The sequence below is a fragment of the Zalophus californianus genome, chromosome 8 (genome assembly GCF_009762305.2).
Source record: "Zalophus californianus isolate mZalCal1 chromosome 8, mZalCal1.pri.v2, whole genome shotgun sequence".
Lineage (NCBI taxonomy): Eukaryota > Metazoa > Chordata > Mammalia > Carnivora > Otariidae > Zalophus > Zalophus californianus.
In genome coordinates this window covers 30,062,607-30,084,213 of record NC_045602.1, presented here as the reverse complement: position 1 = coordinate 30,084,213, position 21,607 = coordinate 30,062,607, and the positions used below count along the sequence as shown (strand labels likewise).

The following is a 21,607-nucleotide window of genomic DNA, read 5'->3' as shown; positions in this document are numbered from 1 at the left end:
ACTGCCCTTATGAGATCTCACAAATTCTTGGTACTCCAAACTCTCCATCTAAGAATGACATCATTTTAGAGATAACAGGTATACTTAAGAATGTCTGGCTTGGCTCTTTTTGTTCCTCAAGAGGAACATGGAGCTAGGAAAGAGTTTCATGCTGGTCTGTGGCCTTATCCTTTGTTAATCCTGGTTGCGAGCCACAGTACCAAGCTCTGGCCATGCCACTCACGATTACTGAAGCTAGGAATCATACTTCCACGTCTCCAATCTTTTGTCTAGGTTTTATGCAGGAATGTACAAAAGTTATGGGCTATATTCGTACAATTTTGTTATTTTAATGTAATTTCTGACTTCATTCCCCAGACAAAGCACCCAATGACCCATCCACACCTATGTGGTTTTGCCCCACGGCAAAACCCACCTGAGCCTTCAACCACCGCCGTGCAATTCTCCCATCTCTGTTAAAGAGACATACTTCCTTGTCAGATGAGCTGCATTTCTAATTAGCACTCTCCTCATGGAGCACCAGGCTACGGTAAATCAAGCGGAATGGACCTGGTGACAACAGATGCCAATTTCAAGCACACCACTTGTGAAATCATCCAGTATGCAGAGGTGACCTAAGCAAGCTGGCACAAACTACCCTGCTCATGAGACCACAGCATTACCAAATCCATGACCTCCAGAAAACACAGATGTACATGGTGCACACACATTATCACGTCAGTACTCAGTCAACTTTATGCATCTTGTTTGGGATCATAAAAGGTATCAATCTCTGTAAGCGTGTCTTTGCCTCCTCGAGCTCAAATATGACACAGTCCTAAGCCTGACAATTGTTGAGAATCAGTACTTACCTTCAATCCTCTTCAAAGCTGAAAGGCACGTATCTTTCCTTGGAAACTCAAAGGGATTGTTGCAGGTGCGAATGGTGTCACATTCACATTTCCCATTGATTATATTGCAGCCAGAGACAAGGTTTTCATTGCAGGGTTCAAAACCAAGCAGCTGGTCATCGTCCCAGTTCTCATCTGTAAAACAATTAACAACCACATAATATTTGCTTGCGGCTTCATTCAAAGGCCTGTTTGAAAGCAAAAATGTGCAAAGATGTCAAGATTAACACCTGATATCCACACCTCGATTTACAAAAGGTGGTTTTGGCTGCAATTTGACAAATGAATGAGATCCAACCTCCAAATAAGTGAGAAAAGGGAAACAGAGCCATACAGGTAGACATTAAATAACCATATATACAAATGTGTGGGATCAAAAACCACGACTTCTCTTATGTGTCATTTTAAACAAAGATTCCTGGATTTTCCTACTTTCAATAAAATTACAGGAGACACTTCAGTCAACCTACAAAATGACTCAAAAATACCCACAGTTTTTTGTTTTGTTTTGTTTTGTTTCAGTCCATCTGGTAGAGATGAGCTTTGGGTTTCAAACAGCCGGCAATTTAATACATCAAGACAGCTAATCAACATAAAACCTCAGACACCACCAAAAGAAGGAAGAATGAATACAGCAGTGGAGATTCCACAAACGCATTTCAGTTCAGATGCTAACGTCCACCCAAAACCAAAGCCAGAGAGGAGAATAAAACTGAGGGTGACTGCTTAGTGAGAGGCTGAGGAAGTCATACTCTGAAGCTGAGACCAAATCACTACCCTGGTAATGCAATCATAGGAGTAGACTGTAAGAAACAAAGCAGATTTCAAAACTACGTTCATGGGCTCCAGCTCAGACAAATGAAACAAGACACAAGCATGACAGAACCATCGGCCGACTCAATCCGTAATGCTATTCCTCACAGCTGAAAACACCTCTTACAGGAAATCAGGCTATTTCTCTATGAATCTCTGGGGCACTCTGTGAGTTTTCTCCCCCCTCAACATTATCTTTCATAGATACTTTAAGGTACCTTAACTAGGTACTACCTTTTAAATAGTAAACATGTTTCTGATAACCATATCTGGAGAGAATTTTTTTAAAGTGCTTGAATTTAAGATACCTTAAACCTGTTGCTCAAACGAAGGCAGGTATAAAGCCATCTTGAGAATGTGTTTTCATAGAAGACAGTGTAAACAGATGGCAGTAATTTTTTTTTTTTTTTACAGCTAAATTTTACTTCTGGTGACATCACTAACTTACTGCAAAAGGCTATTCTCCCTCGCTGAAATAATTTTCTTGTCAAGGGGTCTTTAGAAATCATTTACAGTATAAAAAAAAAAAAGAAATCATTTACAGTATAAAGAGCTTCAAAGCAATTCTTTGAAAACCTCTTCTGTTCTGGTTTCAGGCTCACTTACTTGATCAAAGTCTCAGCTCTTAGTAAAACGATTTTACAAGTTTAAACAAAAACATAATTTATCTGTTTTAAGATGTTTAGCCTGTATTTGGTTTTTAGAAATAACATGTAAACACACCAAGGTTCATTCCTACCTTCAAGACAACAGTGAAATTACTAAATTATCCTGAAAGGAAAGCCAGAAAAGAACATAATGAAACAACTCAACATGGGAAAATTATTGATAAGTCTTCAGTTATAATATATAATACATGGGACACATAAATGATTTCCCATCTCTACATTTATTTTTTAACAAGCTATTAGTACCACTCTCCTAATCCAGTTCAGCGAAATTTGTCATGAAGGAATTTTTGTGACTTTATATTCAAATCTGTAACTCAGTTCAACCCTAGGAACTTAAAAACTTGTAAGAAATCAAGTAACAGCTGAACCACTGGAAAACTAGTCTCTTCTATTTCTCCTTTATCTATTTCTCCTTTCCCCATCATATTCTGAGAAGAAATATTTATTACTATTTTTATAAATATGTACAGTTAATCCATCACCACACTGAATGGATTCTGATGATCTTCTCCCACAGTAAACCTCCTCACCCTCCATTAGAACTAGAACGCCCTGAAGACCTCGTTCTCCTGAAGGACTGCAACAGCCTCTCCCCAGTCTCCCTGCCATTACCCTCTTGTCCCTCCACTACTCCCTTCCCCAGCATGGGGGAATCCTCGTCCTCAAAAAACAAACCTGCTCAGTGGTTCTCTCTTGCCAACAAGAAAAAGCCCAACATTCTTATTGTAGAATAAAAGGTTCTTCATGATACGGCTTGGACTTCTACGGACTCATCTTTCACCAATCCCTCACACATCCTAATGCTCTAAGCGTCCTGAGGGTCTCACTACAAACCCTTAATAACCGCTTCCCCACCTCTGCTCATGGAGTATCATCTACCTAGAACACCCCCCTCCCTTCTTCCCACGGTAATTCCTATTCGTCCATCAAGACCCAGTTCAAATGTGACCTCTTTGGGGAAGTCTTCTCCACTATGAACGGCTCCATTTTCCATGCTCCTTGAGGCAGGTGCACAGATCTCTGGTCCCCTGTGGTAATGGCTTTATGTAAGTCAAACTTCCCCACGAGGTAGAGTCCTTGGGTGTAGGAGTAGCGTCTTATCCAACTCTGAATCCCCTTAACCCCAGAACTTAGTACAGTGTCCATTAACTTTATGTACTGTAATATATAATAGTACTATACGATATATCTAGCCATGTATTTCATCATTGGTATGGTCAATGCTGCTGTTCATGTGTTTTCTAGGAAGACCATTCTCTTTGAATGTGGAATCCGAATTAAAAGGCAACTGCCATTGATGCTTTCCCCAACACCTTACTGATTCCTGCTTTGTTCCCAGCAAAAGTCTCTGGACAGCAGTAACAGGCTGCATGGGAAGATGCACAGGTAAGCCTGACTGTCCCCTCTAAAAAATGGCATGGCCACCATGTCCAGTTAGGAAGCTGTCAACTCTGAACCCCAAAATGTCTTATATACCTTTATTTTCTTTTTTGAGAGGAAATCTTTTTAATTCCATGCCCCCCGCCCTAATCAATACTTTGTTTTTCTTGGCAAATAGTTCCCTTAGCAACCATTGCTTTATAGGATCAAGTACAACATGCTTCTGAGACAAATGCTTTTATGCTTTTCTATTACAGAACATTATACTTTAAAATATTTTTACAGCCAATCAACAGGGACTCAAAGCAAAAATTTAGTGAGGTTTGATTACAGAAATCAAATCTGAGCCCAACAGTTCTGCGGACAGTGGTTGGCAAATTTGATGGTTTTAAATCTCTCTTAGGTAAATCCATATATACAATGCAAGGATGAAGGCTCTGATTCTCGGATTCCTGATTTCTCCTTGGACTGGTCAGGGGGGAGGGGGAAGGAGTTAAAAGCAAGAGTACTGCCTTTTAAATATTTATTTCAAGTAATCTTTTTTCCCTGGTACTCTCTAGACAAGATGTAGTCTCCAGTCGGAAAAGACAACTGAGACACCTCTGCGAGTGTATTTTTAAGTTTGTAACTTCTGCAAGACACCAAATCGGGATGTTGAGGTATTTTCTCTCAATATAAGATGAGTGAAATCTAATGCTTTCACGTATGAATTAAAACTGATGTATGTTCGGATACGTCCAAATATGTTAAGTAGCTCAGTGAAGAGATAGTCACATAGAACTGCTAACCGGACATCTCCACTCGGATACTTAGAAGACCTCTCAAGACGTGATGCTTTCCTTTGAGACAAGCACGGTACTTCAGCATGAGACAGAATTAGTTCCCACACATCTCCCATCTCATCCCCCAGAACGGTAACACGAGATGTAAGAAGATGGCTAAGAAGGACCAGGAACAAATGCCATGACTGGCGGTCGGTACCACTCCCTCTCCTAGTGCTACGAAGCCAGCAGTTTGACCACCACTGCCTTGTGGTCCCAGAGCAAAGGATGACACACAGAATTAAAGTAACATTTTAATATTGCCATGGAAATAGTCTGGACCTGTATACTCCCTGAAAGGGTCTTGGGATTCCCCACCCCCACCCCGGCGTTGCTCTTCTAAAGAGCGTGTCTTGCTGATACACCTGGGCCAAGGCAGCATAGGATCCAGGTCTCAGAAATACCAAAGGTTACGGGGGACCTCTTCTCCTAATGGTTACCCTAAACCATCAACAGACATGTGTCTTCAGTGGGATTTAGTTGATACGTAATTGGGGAAAAAGGAAAATGAAGTCAATAAAATGCAAACATTGTGTTGATTCACACATGACTTTTCTCAGCACATTAATGTTATGACAAGATCAAGAGCAAGTTCTCTCACAAAGAAAGGAAAAGTCTCAGCGATAATGAACACCTTAAGAAAAGGCTGATAGATAATCTTGTTTAAATTCCTTCCTCTACCTCGAGAAATGATGGCTGTAGTGAATGAACTTTCCATGACATTAAAGTACCCAGGAGGTTGCAAATACAAATGAAAAAACTAGAGATATTTCCCCCTGTATTTAAATATCATGATGAAGAAACTCCCCTTGGGTTCTAGGTGTAATTCTGATGAAACCTCGTCTCCATTAGAAGTGAGTGTCTTCAAGGCGCCATGCCCAGAAGGAAGCAGTAGGAGCCTGGGGGTAAGGCTGCAAAGGATGGGCTGTCCAGGCTCCAGGTGCAAATGCTATGGGTGGCTTACCTGTGTCCGTGTTTTCATTTAGATTCTTATTGTCTAGATCTACCTTCTCTGTATACAGTTCCGTAGGTTTTGAGTGACCTACCCCTAATCCTATCTTTCCCAACACCTCTCTCATTTTTAGTGTAGTAAATGATTCTCCAGAAGGTTGGTTTTTGTTTTAAGAGCACACATGTAGTGCCAAAGCAAAAACACCTGTCCTTCCAACGGCCACATTCAGTCTCACCCTGCACAAGGCACCTTCTAGTATTCTCAGTGATGCCTGGAATTCCTTCCTTCTGCGTGTGACACAGAAGATTTTTAAATGCAAGGGCTAGTTAGGGGTCTCAATCCTGGTGGGAGGAAAGAGAGCACTGGGGAGGAGGATGTGGGGGCAGAGGGGTCCCAGAAAATGGAGGGAGACATCCGACTCCAGACCCGGGAAGCAGCAGCTCCAGGAACCAGCCATGGCAACTCTCGCCTCCCTGATCCTGGATTCCACCTCTCCGCCCTTCAAAATATCTTTCCATCTGCATGCCGGTGTCTGAAATTCCACTAATATGGACTAAAACGTTTCAGGTGTGACTGCACTTACTGGCCACATTACTGTGGGTTCATCTAAAATCTCTGACTTCCTGGAGGTACAGCCATTTGTATACTCAAAGGCTTACCTTTTCTACCCTGTATCAGCTTAGGCAAATGGAGTTTACTCCAAACCAAGATATAGCTGCACCCCATTAGGTGGCAATCCACTTACCCAGAAATATGCTATAGCAGATATTAAAAGGCAAGAAACAAATTCACAGTACACACTCAGAAGCTCACAGTAATGGAATTCTGTTGGCAGAGGAGAAGCTTCTGGGAATATATATCAAATTAATTCTCCAGCTGTTCACATATCCCTGTGGCTACAGTAAGATGCAAATAGCTAATACTGGCATATCTTTCCATGCCAGCCTAGAAACTCCAGTGTAATGCAAAATTGTGGCTCTTAACTCCCCCAGCTCCTGGCTGGCTGTTATCAGGCATTCATTCGGCTCAAGGAGGAATCTAATGCTGTGAGCTTTCATTCTCTCTGCCTCAAGCTTAAGGCGGATGTTCCAAAAGCCAGCGGGCTTCCCTCTCCCTCTCTTCCTGGTGCTGTAATCAGTGCAAAGCAGGAAGGGCAAAATTATGGTTATCAGTAGAAATGATTCATGTTACAAAAATCTGTTTTACAGGCATTTCCACAAAGTAAAACTATGTTAAGCATATGTAACTGTAGACCAGAGTGGACAAACCCTGGATCTAAGACAATGGAAATGCTAAAATATGCTCACAGATATTTTTTGAAGACTAACTTCTTAAACTGATGCAAATCTCTAAATATAGAGCGAACAAACACGACCACTGATTCATATTATGTCCAAGTAGGGAATTCTCTGAAAAACAAACAGGACTGATCCAATTTACTAAATCAGTTTATGATAAGTGTTATGTTACACTGCTGTAATTTTTGTCAGACACCTTAGCAATACATCTAACAGAAGTGGTCCAGAGATGAACTACAGAATGCAAATTCATCCAGCCATCCAGCCATCCATCCTCCCTCCCTCCCTCCCTTCCTTCTTTCCTTCTAATTATCTGTTCCTCAGATAGTGGTATCTGCTATACATCAAGAACTGAGTAAGGTACTAGGGATTCAAGATGCTAGGAAGGCGTTTACAGTACAATTTTCTGCCATTCTAACCAAAATCATACCGAGTGTATGAATAAAATAATAATAATTTCCTTTTTGATAGCAGGAAGCTAACAGGAAGAGAGAGGAGCTTAAGAGAAGGCAAGAAGTGTCTCTAGAAGCAAGGAATTCATGAAACAAGAAGAGGAGAGCAGAGCCTGGGACTAGAGAACACAGTTCCCCTATTTCACACTTCTGCCTAAATTAGGAACTATCTGTCTTAAATTGCATATAGAAAAACAGCCCAGACATCTGTTCTCCTCATGGAGAGTGCCTGACCCAGGAGACCACAACCCTAGTTCTGTCATTAGTTAGCAGAGCAACTTCGAACAAGGCATTTAGCCCCCTCAAGGCTTCAATTTTTTTCATTACTAAAAAGGAGGTGGAGTGGACAATTCATGAGGTCCCTTTAGACTTCATGCTCATGTTTCCTTGATTCTGCCATCTTGGATGAAACTGTCCAATGCCAACAATTTTTTGGGAACAGTGTCAGAGAATCATCTGCTTGTAGTGGTCACAATTTAAATTTAAAATTTAAAATTTAAAATAAATTTAAAATTAAATTTAAATTTAAAATTTAAAACTTAAATTTAAATTTAAGTTTCTCACTTATCAGACCAGTCTGAGGTTTGGAAAACTGTCACTAGGCATAAGAAGGCAAGCGAAGGGTGCTTTTACTATAACAAAGATCACCTGGCAAGACCTTTCTAACACCTCAGTCCTAGAGGATTTACTAGCTGAGGTCTCAATGTATTAAAATAGGATTGGCCATGAATTTATTTATAACTGTCGAAGTTCTGTGTCATTATACAATTGTCTCTACTTCTATGTAGATTTAGGAATTTCTATGACAAAAAGGTTTTTTTTAATGGGAGGGGATTACAGGTAAATTAACCAAATACTTAAAAATGAAGAACAATGGAAAAACTATGTCAACATTGCTGGGAAACAGGGAAGGCAGTGTTTAAAGGGAAATTTCACAGGAAATGAGGTAAAAAAAAAAAAGAGAGAGAGAAGAGCATTCAGTTGAAGAAATCAGAAAAAGAGCAACAGAGCAAGTCCAAAGAAACAAGAAAGGTGGAAATCATAAATATATGAGGGAAATCAAAGTTAGGGAGATAAAAGCAACAGAGGCAATTAATTAAAAACTGGCTCTTCAGAAAGATTATTAAGACATCTCATAAATGGCTTATGATTAACAGTCCTGTATAGCGTGTCAACTCATCCAGGTACTGTGATGTATAAATATATATATTTTTAAAAAGATTTTTTATTTATTCGTTTGAGAGCAAGAGAGAAAGAGCAGCGGGGAGGGGCAGAGGCAGAGGGAGAAGCAGATTCCCCGCTGAGCAGAGAGAGCCCCGTGTGGGGCTCCATCCCAGGACCCCGGGATCATGACCTGAGCTGAAGGCAGACACTTAACTGACTGAGCCACCCAGGTGCCCCTATAAATATATTTTTTAAATCAGTTTCTCTTCGGTGGTTTTACCAGGAAGTTACTCAAAGTTAGACATTAAATGGTTACATTTTGGAAATTTTTTTAAAATTATGAAGGTATTTGATTGCTCATGGAAACATTTCCTGAGCTACCATTATTCTGTACCCTTTCTGGTGGAGGAGATTAGATGAGCAATGGTGTGAAACTCAACTCCCTTACATTTTCCCTGCTTTGAGCCTAGATCCCAATATTTTTTAAGCAAAATCTCAGGCCTTCTCGCCTGGCCCATGTTTGGGCAGTGCTGAGCTGGCCTTCCATTCAGGCACATGTCATTATTGAGCAACACCGTGTTCTCTGAGCTTGAATGTCTATTAAAACATGTAACTCCATGTTTCACCAAGCTTCAAAGAATACTCATCAGCTATCAAATGTACTGCCGCTTAAAAATTAATACATCTCAGTTAAGGGAAAAAATATCTTGGAGAAGTGCCTAATTGGGTCACATTTCCTTTCTTCACCTAGATAACTCTAAAAGCCATCCTCCGATTAAGCCCGGCGATCAGCCATCTCTAGGCTCACAGTGATCTGTTCTCCTACAGAGATGCATTAGTATAAAAAACACAGTGGGGATGTTATAAGAATAGCCCTGTTGAACTTCTTAAGAATATGAGTTGGGAAGCAAGGTCTCCAAAATAAAGTCCAACATCTGGCCAGCCAATCTTTGCCATGGAAGACCAAGCCTGCTTAGATTTGACCCCAACCCACTTCTTCAACCTCACCTCTTCCATTCCTCCCCACTTACCCCACAATACTCACACTACTTAACGACTACGTGCTCCCGTGCTCCCTAAACGACCCAGGCTGTTTCCTGACTCCCTCCCTGGCTGTGCACAAACTGTTCTCTCCGCCTAGAAAGGTGCTTCTCCTTACTTGCTTTGAAAGTTTCCTATTTGGTTATTAATGCTTTCTCCAGGTATCATCCATTCCACAGGGACCAAATTAAGCGTTTTCCCCCCTGTGGGAGTTCTATTGTATACTTATTAAAATTATTTCACTTACGGCAGCATCATGAAATTGCTCATCTAGTCTCCTCCACCAGAAAGTGGGTTCTTTGAAGCTAAAGGTCTAGTTTTTCTCTTCTTTTCTTTTTATCATTGGGTGACTGCAGGACTTGGCAAAGAGGAGCTTAACAAAGTAAGTATCTGCAGAGGGAGTCAACAGGAATGAGTTAGAAGATAAGAGTGATCTGAATCTTCCGGTGCCAAACTTTTCCTGGAAAGTCAGTTTGGTGGTAGGGGAAGAAAGAAGCATCTCTGGATGCCAGTCTTCCCACTTGTAAAATATTAATACTACCTCAAATTTTCTTTTAACCTCAACATTATATTAACCAAAACTTCCACGTCAATAAATATTTATGACATGCTGAGTGAATGAATATACCTCAACTATGTTAGGCAAATAAATAATAACTTAAATAATAAACTCTATTATCTCCCTTTCTACTACTTCCGTCTATCATGACCATAATGAGATAATGTGACACAAATTAATGCTTCTTGCCAGAAAGGTACTTGTGGGTATGAATAATGCACAGTCCCATTTTATAAATATTAATGTATGCTCTAACCTAAAAATCTGTTAGTCAAATGACCGAGAGCAAAACAGAAGACTAGATATGGGAATGCCTTTTTTCTTGATTGCACTCATCCAAAAGTATGAACCACTAGAATGAAAAGAAGAAATGTGACCAGAATCTCAAACAAGAGCAACAAAATGAACATAGCATTCTGAAAATAAGCACTCTGAAGGATATACATTTTTCATTATACTAACTGAATAGTTAGCACAGGTAACGAAGCATATTTCACCACCCCCCACACTCCCCAGAGATAAATCTTCTGATAACAACTAACATTTACTGAGCCACATTTTTACGTGCCAGGAACCAGACTAGGTGCTTAATTCTCAGACGAACACATTTAGCTGAGGACAGAAGCTCAGCAACCGAGGCCTGAATTCTGCATAGACTATCATAAAGCAGGGAAACAATGGAACTAGGAAATGAGGTGGTCAAAGGGCTGGGCAAAATTTCAAGTTCAAGTGAATTCAGAAGACCTGAGCATCAGGGAAAAGGAAGGAGGGAACACTCCTACACTTCCCATGTCACTCTGGTGAAGCCCATCTCCAGTGCATATGGCCCAGAGACCAACAGCTGGTGTCAATACCCAAGGGACAGGCAGAGGCCTCACAATGACACCTTCTAAGTCAACAGGAGTAGAGTTTGCCAGAGGACCCTTGGAAACGTCAGAACAGAAAACCCAACGACATAAACATGATCTCAACTACACCATCATCCCGGAAACGAGGGTTTCTTTGTTAAGACAACAGTGCCCTCATATACAGCAATACTCCTGAGGCTCAAATGGTGATTTTTAAAAGGTGTAATGATCTGTAAGTAGCAAACATTAAGGAATCGTTTAGGATAATAATTTTGTGAAATCGATTAGCAATCACTTCGTAAGTAATATTTTTATAAATCAACCTGAGCACTGCTGTGAACTTTACCTTAATAATTTATCTGAATTCTTGAAAGTAAACCAAGTGGAAGATAAGTGATCAAGATTAATTCCAATGACTTTATTTCTCTTCCTTACCACTAACTCAAGTACTGGTCATCAAAGAAATATCGTCCCTAAATATTGTGCCTAAAAGCCCAAACCTTTGAGTTCTTTCATGAAGCAAGTTTATCTCTATACTTGATCTTATTTTTATTCCTACACATGCCAAGAATCTCCTGCTACCTGGTCCTGGCAACAAAGCACAATTTGCCAGCAATATTCAATGAACACCGTTTTGCGTGCATGGTTTACAATTTCCTACTGTTACCGGTTTCATCATAAGTGAAAGTTTGATGTATATGTCTAGATCTTTTTTTTCTTAGAATAGCATTAGAATCCACATTGCTACAGTATGTGTATGTGGGAAGGAGGGCTATAAATTAGAAATAAAAATGAGAGAGACAACTGTGGCCTGTAAGAAACCTCATGCAACACAGGGCTTGTCTGATACACTGATTTCTGAAGGCACCAAGTCCTTGAAATCCATCCTAGAACTCTCTACCTAAAAGCAAATGTACATTAGGAGACAATGAAAAGCAGGACTCTTGGGTAGGTCAGGAAATGAACATTAATACCTTGGGAGTTACGATGATTTACAGAGCCATGATTTAATCCCCAAGATTCATGTGAAACAGACCATATGAAGTAAATATAACAAGACCACAGAAAGATGAAGAAACTTTAAGAATGTGTTTGAAAAGATATTTGCACATTTCTGATAAAACTGCAGTTTCCTTGGTGTAGTAACTGGACCCCTATGCCTAACAGGCGCCAAGCTCTGAAGGACTGGGTACTTGGGTTTGGGAATCTCAGTGATGACAACAGTAATGACTACCAACACTATCCAAAAATCTTTTTAAGATTTTATTTATTTATTTAAGAGAGAAAGAGAGAACGAGCTAGGGGAGGGGCAGAGGGATAAGTAGACTTCCCAAGCATGGAGCCCACGCGGGGTTCCATCCCAGGACCCCACGCGGGGTTCCATCCTGGGCTGAAGGCAGACGCTTCACCGACTGAGCCACCCAGGCGCCTGACGCTATCCAAAAATCTTTACTGGCTCCCACCTGCCCACAGTCTCAAGTAGGACCCCCCTCCCACTGATAAACCAAGCCTGTGCCTGGCCCCAGCTAACCCTCCAGGTTACTTCCCACTGTGCAGACTGCGCCTCTTCCCTTCCCAGGGCAAGGAAGCCTTGGGGCCTGGACACTCATGTCCCTTCCAACCTGAACACACCCCTCGCCCCCCGGCGGCTTTGTGCACAGCTCCCACCGCCCCACCCCCCCACCTCCGGTCCCTGATCACACTCCATTTCTCGGCAATACTTTCCGTGACCACTCTCTTTAAAACTGAAACCAAAAGCGTCACGCGGCCCTTGTTCTCTTTCTCTGCCTTATTTTTCTGCACAGCACTTACCTTCTTCCGACATGGTGTAAGTTTTATGACTAATTTTGCTCATCTTTTCTCCCTAGATCAGAAAGCTCCAGGCTGGTAGGGATTTGTCTGTCTTGTTCACATCTGGATCGTCCATACCTGGAACAGGGCTTACCACACAGTAGGTCCTCCACAAATATTTACCGAATCCGTCAATTCTCTCCATACACTGTGTAAGTCCACTTGGGTGGGCCTTTGCTGATTCTGTTTCCTCTGAGAAGGCACCATCTTTCTTTCCCCATTCATCTGGAAATCTGCTATTCGCTTACCGTGCCCAACTAATGTCTTCTCCTCAGAGCTTACTTGGTTTTCTCCCACCTACAACCTTTCACTTATCGCAAGGCACTGCAACGGGTTGCCCACAGCTAGATTCTGAGCTTCCAGAGGGGCAGAAACTGCACCTTCCTCATTTCTACAGTCACTCCCTGCTGAGATGAGTGGATGGCTCACAGCAGGCCCCAAGCTCCACTTGCTGAATGGAGAAATGAATGGCAAGCTGGATGGAGTAGGTGCACAAGGGGACATTCTCTACTAACAATGTCATGGGAAGGAAGAGACATTCTGTGGGTAGCTAAGATTCCAGTTTGCTTAAGTTTTCAATACTTAGCATTTAACTGTAACATTTATATTTATATTTAATATATCCTTCTGGAATGGTTGAGGTACAAAAAAAAAGAAAAAGAAACTGTACAATAATTCATGCCTACCAGGGACTTAGGAAGCAGGTACCTTTTGGGTCTTTTAAAACACTACAGTGTCAAAGTTAAAGAAAAAGGTTGATATATTTCTACATTTTAAAGTAAAACACATGCATGCATAAACACACACACAGAGAATTATTTGCTTCCAAAAGGAAACATAAATAAAACCCATGTGAATCACCTAGTCCTTTTTCTACACGCTTACAGCAACATGTACTCCCATACCCCGTAAGGCAGATGGATCACGATTCTGCATTGTTATTCTATTTAGTCCTTACCGTGTTAAGTCATGAAAAACTGCTCAAATGACCCATTTGTGGAAATACATCTACCTTAACTCCTGCCTGAAAGGTTAAAAATTATTGCCTATTAACTTCAATATATGTTTCAAAAGCTAATGGTTTTTAGGATATAAAAGGAAATACCGAATGCAGACAATTCCCAAAGGATGCTGTGATGAAATCCATACCCTATTTAACAGTAATAATCGCCAATTGTCAAAGGATCAGAATATACAGAAATAAGGAGCTTTAAACTTACATATAAGCATTTAACGTATCCTTTAATAATTCAGTTGTTTTAAACATCCAGATATATGGAAGACCGGCAGGCTCTCAGGGCAGACCCTGAGACGCACACCTCTGGGAGTGAAACGCTGACATGCCGACCTGCCGACATGCCTACCTGCCTGCAGCACCCCACTGGACCTCACCTGGTGGCTTTTGGTATTATTTGGAGAGAGGAAGAGGTATCACAGACTGTGGTTTACAGGCCCAAGGAATGAGTCAAATAACCACGACGTTTCTACTTAGTACCAGGGCCCCTCTTCCTAGGGCTCTGTGCCATGTCATGTGAGAAAAGAGGAGAGGAGATTGGCTCCCTTCAGACAGGCTGTGGCGGGACCATGGAACTCTAATTAAGGCTCAAGACAACCCTGGGCACAGGAAGAGTCAACAGACTCAGCATGGGGAAGATTCTGGAAGCAAAGGAAACCCAACCCCTTCAGGTATGGCTGCAGCTGCGATTTCTCTCCTCTTAAAAAGGTGTTTCAGAAACACTCTGCCACCTGTCACTCCTGCTCCCTTTCCACAAGCACAGAATTGAATTTTAGACACTCAACAAAGAGCTGGCTTGCCACCCTGATGAACCTCACAGGCAGCGGGGCAAGGTGTAATCTGCTCACGGCTGCCCAGGGGCTCCATGAGGCGGTCCCCATCCCTCGCTCTGCATCCGAGTTCTGCACAGGCTTTAACTGGGAAGGAGCTGAGGAAGAAGCAAGGTTCCCTTATCCTGGAAAGGGGCAGAGAGCTGGTGGAGAGCCACCTGGCTCTCAGGGTTTTTAAAAATCTCTTCAAGGGAATGTAACCGGCTGCTAATGGTCTGAGGGTGGTCAAGGGTGGGGTGTCCTCACTGGCAGAAGATAGAGAAGGACAGCTAAGTGTCAAGAGCCTCACACCCGAATGTGCAGCCACTCTCTCTACTAACCCTGCCTTGCCAAGGGTAAGCATGTTAAAAAGCCCAGAGTCTCAAAGTAGGGTGGAAGTCTCTTTAAGGGAGTCTTTCCCATCTCCTAACATTTGGTTTCTAAAGTGAGAAATGCATCCAGTCTGTACAGTGGCTGGACATTCCTTCTTTCCATCCACCACCTTCACCTTCATCACCTCCTGTTACAATGATTTCCTCTGCATTCTGGTCTGCTCCTCTCCCTTCTTCCTCTCAAATCCTTTCCTCTTCACCCCAATTCCCCCAGCAGCTCACCTCCTGGGGCTCAGCACTGCCAGAGGCCCCCACCCATGGGCCTGGCCTGAAGAAATCTGCCTGTTCCGTCTGCCAGCCCAACGCCCCCGCCGGCCTCCCATGTGGTGAGAGTCAGCTGGGCCTACTCGGGGAGGTCACACTTCCCCGCACTTTCTTTCCTTCCGTCCCACCCCAAGGCCATGAGGCACTGTTCCCTCCCCGCCTCCCCTGAGTCCTTCCTGTTTCCCAGGCTAGGTCCATCCAGGACACTCAAGCCTAGGGGGCAGAGTGCTACATTCCAGTGGCTTCACATGCAAGGAGGGTTCTGGACTCCTTCATGGGGGGTGGGGGCGGGGCAAGAAGGCAGGCAGGGAGGGAAAAGTTCAGCAGAGGAGGATTCAGCTTACTGCGCCCACATGGGTCAGGGCCCAAGGTCATGGGGCAGTGAGGGCAACAGGGGCCCCAAGAGATCCCTCCAGACCAGGCAAGCAGCAGGCACTCAACCTCCTCAGGTCAGGCACACCAGAAACTATAAAAAGCATAAGAGAACACAACAGACTTCCACGGGCCTCAGTTCCTCAATCTGTAAAACAAGGGGGCTGGCCCAGAGAGGCTTTTCTGAGGACCCTTCCAACTCCATAATTCTCTGATTCCTCGGTTAGCAACAGTTCTCTGACCTCAGTCATTCTCAAGGCCTGAGGTCATTCTGACTAGCAAATAGGAGGCCACTTCCAATCAGAAGGCAACCAAGCTTCTTTCACCTCCCAGAGCAAAACTGTCCTCTTGCAAAATCAGATTCCTTTGCCTCTGACTCAGTGTCTCCCAGACTCTCTTGGTGCCTTTCATGTGATCTCTGTGTCCTTGGGGTTTTAACTCTGTAGAGGGCTGGGCTCAAACCCTCAGGCTCTGGCCTCTCAAGGGCCTCCCAACTTGTCCTACTTGCAGGGCCCCAGGGCTCACGAAATCAGGCTCCAGGACATACGTCTCTTCAAGGTCACCCTCTGGAGGACTGTAGCATGACGGGCCTTAACACCTGGACCCACGGCGGGCAGCGAGGAGGACCACGACACAGTGCCCATCGTGGAACTCCTCAATCACAGACATTCCAGTCCACTGGAACCCGGGAAGGGGAGGCTGGGAGGACTGAGGAGTTAGGAGCCCAACTGGTCCCTGTGTAAGCAGGTAAATACGCCAACTTCAGCCGGGGTGCAGGACCTCCTACTCCCTCCCAAGACAGTCAAGGTGACTGTCCTCTCTTGGAGGATGGGCAGTGAGGGCCCATGGCTGGACTGGCATCCCGCCCTACTGGGGACAGGGGTTGGCTTGCTCTTCAACCACCTGATGACTGATGGGAATAGAATTTGAGAGGGAAGGAAGAGAAGAATGATGCTCGGGAGACTGGGGAAAGGGGATAAATGAAGAGGAACTGCCATTCATGGGTTAGACAAAGTCATAGGAAGCATCTGTCAGCCAGGTTCGACCTCTATAAGATGCTCCACAGAGAAAACAACACCCTCGAGTAGTCAAATCTGCCAACTGTACTTCAAACTAAATATCTCTTTCCCCTTTTTTAAAAAACCAACAATTATTTCTAATAAGTCTCTGTGAGTAAAGGCTGACAACAGCGAAGATTAATTCTGTATAAAAGATAAAAATGATCCTACGAAAAAGATAAAAATGATCCTACGAAAAGGTATCCCGATGTAGAGTCATCTCATTCTAAGTAATCCCTTTTACTGAAAACAAACAAAATAGAATCCCTGATCAATTACCACCTCCTTCCTGTCAGACCAGGATTCAACACAGAATACTCCTTTATTTACTAAGACTCAAACACTAGCGAGAGAATACGCCTTCCATGTGGTGAATCATCTGGAACTAACCGCAATTTGGACTCCCCCCTCCACACACATACACGTACACACTACCCCTCATAAGAAAGCAGTCCAGTGTCCTGTTCGGTAAAACGTGCATGTTCCCAACACGTGTTGTCCCTACTACTGTCAACAGACTGCTCCTTTGTGGCGGCTGATAACTGCACGTGAGCACGGTGTGCGCCCAGAGCAGACATGGGCAGGTGGCCCATGAAGACTGCCCCGCTACAGCTCTTCTGTGATAAAGGTCAGGTTTTCAATGGGCGACTTTAATCTGGGTGAGAGAGATGTGAGAAAGTGGAAAGGCAGTTTTACACTCTTTTTATAAAATTCGATGAATCCTTCAAACCACCTATGAAATAATCTCACTACGGAAGAAACACACAGCACTCATTTGCATTGAAATAAGTTTATTTATTTATTTTTTAAGTTGGGTAACAAGGGAGAACCTTAATGGTTGAAAGAAAAAAATGCTGGTATGCACGAAGACCTAAAAAAGAAAAAAAGAAAAGAAACATTATTAAAATGACACCAGGCAACAAAAATGTCATTTGAAAAGGCAGAGCAAATGGTTTTCTTTGAATGAGTATGTATGTGTGTTAGTTTAAAGTTCTTCCAATTTCTCCATAAAGAAAAAGAATTCTAACTATTGTTGCAATCCTGTCACATAAATCATGTTTTTGAATCAATAAATATTTTTAGAATGAAAAGAAGCACTTACAAACCACTGACAAAGGACTTCAGGTTCATGTTCTTGTCGTCTTTGTGGACATGATCACTTTTTTAAAACCATCTTTTCCAAATTGTAATCTCCAGGTCCGGGGTCAAATACTCTTACCATTTGGATCACTGTCCCTACCAAAAGAACACCAGGATATATCTTCTTCAGTCCTTGCCACATGAAACAGTAGCAGCATAAACCTTTAAACTTTCTTAACTTAGAAAACAATGACTTAACTCTTGCCGTTAGAGCTGTGATCTTCATCGTGAGTATGGCTCAGATACTTCATCTGCGATGAGGGGTGGTGCTCCTTCCTGCACCATCTATCTGGACCCCTTGGGAACCATTTGTTCTTCTTATAGTAGATGAGCAGTAATTCTGACAGCGGTCCTCAAATTCAATACTCTATCACCCAAAAGCAAGAGACCATCATCTTAGGGCACGCCTGCCTGGAGGAAAATCAGGAACAAGACCTCCTCACAGGTACCTTCAAGCCATCAGTGTGATGTAATGTGAAGAAAAATGTACCATCAATTTACTAATTAACTTAAAATATTATTTCCTGAGCAACTACTTCTTTGTTGGCACCATGCTAGGCACTGAGTTGGCTACAAAGCAGCAGGAACCTATTCAATTAAAGAGCATCTTTCTACCCATCTTCCGCCTTAAAAGCAAACATAAGTTAGAACAGAGTGAACCCACGAAGGGCAGAGCCTGTTTTAATACAGCCATCAAATATGCTGGACTTTGAAATGTTCCAATAACAATGCTTACTGGAAATAAATCACTATTAAGCTGCTTTGTCCTTTCAAAATTATCCTGGGAGCCAGTAAACATTATTCAAACTACTGACAGACTGGGTGTGTTAGGTCTGATGAACAAATCACGGCACACTGTTACTGATATTTAATTTGGAACATCCTCCTACCCTGCCTCCAACCAGGGGTTAAGTATCTTCATGTGGACAATGTCTTATTGCAACCAAATATTACTTTTATTTTATGGTAAGAGAAGGGGAAATCATTTTCTTTCCACCTTCAGAATACTACATTTACTCAGCAAGACATTTAATGAACACCTGCTATGTACAAGCCATAGTGTTCAAAGCTGAGGTACAAAAAGATACAATGACAGCTAACATCTACCACCTGCTTCCTGTGTACAAGTTACTATTCCAGTGCTGTACACAAATGAGTTAACTTATGTATGGCCCATAACAACCTGAATGACGTAGATCCTATTATTATGCCCATTTTACAGATGGAAACCATGCACAGAAGTCAAGCAGTTTGGCAGGGTAAGGCACGAGGCAAGTCACTAGGATGGACTGACCTCAGAGCTTGAACCCCTGCTAGTACATAATATTGCCTCTACTGATAAATGTGGTTTCTCCTGAGGAAGTCATTTCCGCTGGGCAGGTTTTCCTGAGACGGCATCCTCAATGCTCCCTGGCAAATGAAGGAACACAAGCTAGTCATACGGGTGGGTAAAATGTCCCAAGGCTGTGGTGATTGCTCATCTGGGAAGCAAGCAGCAGGACTATGGAGGCAGCGCCCGCGCTAGGAGGCCAGAGGCACCGCTGAGGAGGGCAGCGGGCGGGCGGGCTGGCTGGGCAGTGTCCCCAGATTGCTAACAGCAGAGGGTACCCGCGTGCAGAGCTGGGGCTTGAGCGAGGGCAGCAGCTGGAAGCGGGGCTTCCTCAACAAGCGTGGGTACAAGAGAAAGGGATTCAGAATCTGCACAGGGGAAATCAGGGACCAACCCATTAAGGGGAAAGGACTCGGGGGGCTTGGGGGCTCCAGAGTGGGGTGTCACTGCCTCTCTCTCGCTCTTAGTGCACTAGAGCTGGTGATGCACAGAGCCACCAGCTGCTACCTCCTGCAACTCCAGCCCCAAATGCTATATGCATTTGGTATTCATGTAACTGCCCTTCTCCAAGATGCATGGTGTTTGGTTTGCAAAAATCAAGTCTCACAGCAGGTCAGGAAGTTAGTTATTTGACTACAAATTCAGAAAGAAAAGGAACAGAGTGCTATGGTTGGAGTATGGCTAGAAGAGACTTCCGAGACACCCAGCACACTAGATCCAGATGTTGTGCCTCAGCCCTTGGAAGCACCAACTCTGAGAGGTAAAAGTGTGAAGCAGCGATAAAAAACCCATCCAGCATTTACCCCTAGCATGAACCTTTGAGTCTGCGACCTCCCTCAAACTATATGCCTTCTCCCACTGTCTCACGTAGGACAGCCAGAAATAAATGCAGGGCTCTCAAACTTGAACCTTTCCTCCTCCCCCTCATCGAAGCTGGCCAAGTTCCAGGGCTCTCTAAGCAAAAAAAAAAAAAAAGCAGCTCAGGGACACCGTACTCGCCCTCGCCGACTGCTGAAATGTTCTCCAAAAGCCAGAAGCTTTACGTCCTACCATATGACAAGGAACATAGGAATCGATTTCATGATCCATTGATTTAAACATTTATAACCACATTGTTAAGGAGCATTTGTGATGAAAACACAAGTGGTTTTAGTTGATAATAAAGATCAGCTGATTAATGATTAACCGTTTAGTACTGGAGATAATCTACTGATGAAGAGACTTAAATAAATTTTTATAAATTTGTTACAAAAGGAACTACAGGCCTTAGGTAGGGCCAAACCTTAAGGGAGCCCCATGCTCCTTCCCCCGACAAATCTTTTCCCTAAAAGCGGTCAGCTTTTCCACACCTTTTCATTCACCCTAAAGACCCAGTATCAGCGCACATATTTTGGAGATGGGGGTGGGTGTCAAATATTTGCTTTAGTATTGCTGAATATAAATATCTATTAATATCCCTTTGTGCTTTAATTTTTAAAAAGAGTTTAACAAATTTTTAGAAGATTTCATACACTTGACTTTAATGAATGCTACTGTCCCATAATATTACCTAAAATTCCACAAATATCCAAGGTTAAACTATTAAATCTAATGTGATTTCACCCTCAAATTACTTTTTCAGTACAAAGTGTGCTTATTTTAAATAAATATGTTGACCCAAAAAGTGTTAAAATCCAGCTGTGCACATGCATTACTTAGCTATATGCTGTGGTTTAGTGACATGTACATGGATCCTCTCTCCAACCAAGAAGCAGTCAGGTAAATGCCCAGTGTTTTCTAGACTGGAAATGTTGATTGGTAGAGATCACATGCATGAATTATAAATTTTCAAAGATTTATAATAATTCAGAAAGTTATTTAATTTCAAAAGGTAATCAAAATGTTTGTCTTCCTTTTGATAATCCAAAAAGCACTTCAAACTTATATAAAATATATCTGAAGCCTGGCAATTTGGTTTTGCATCCTGTTTGTATAATCGGTTTTGAGTGAGAAATGTTTAAACAAAGACTGCAGAAATGAATCTGAAATATTACAACAGATGCTACCTATACCTTTTGAATAGGAAACCAGTACCTGAGTTGTAAAAACTATTTATTAATATATTAGCCAATAATACAAGGGAAAAAAGTCTGTTTCCCTGATTTCAACAAACTCAATTCCACAAGTGATCCGAGTTTTTCCAAATTTATACACGTGCCTTGCGGGTAACTTCCAGGCCTCCAGTTTTCATTTATAAATTGGTGGATGTGGAAAACTTAAATTCTCAGATAAAATATTTGGTAACAAGAGCCTATGTCTCATGCATACAAAGCACAAAGGTTGCAAATTCATCTTGAAGTTAGTATCTAGTATCTATTTAGGATATAGTTAATTATATTCATCTTTCACTCTAAATAAATATTTGCAATCCAATAATTCACTACAAAAAAAAAAGCAATAGAATAAAAATGTCCCTACCCAGTGGGCTGGCTATTTGCACAAAGCCAA

The 21,607-nt window shown here is 42.4% G+C and overlaps 1 protein-coding gene across 4 annotated transcripts in view; it reads right to left on the bottom strand.

Moving 5' to 3' along the window:
• The window catches only part of CRIM1 (cysteine rich transmembrane BMP regulator 1), a 185,828-nt gene that overhangs the window by 145,192 nt on the left and 19,029 nt on the right, over nucleotides 1-21,607 (bottom strand). For all 4 annotated transcript variants that reach the window (XM_027622860.2, XM_027622858.2, XM_027622859.2 and 1 more), the window contains exon 2: nucleotides 852-1,025. In XM_027622860.2, coding sequence (XP_027478661.1) covers nucleotides 852-1,025 — 174 coding nt within the window. The remainder of the gene's footprint in view (nucleotides 1-851; nucleotides 1,026-21,607) is intronic.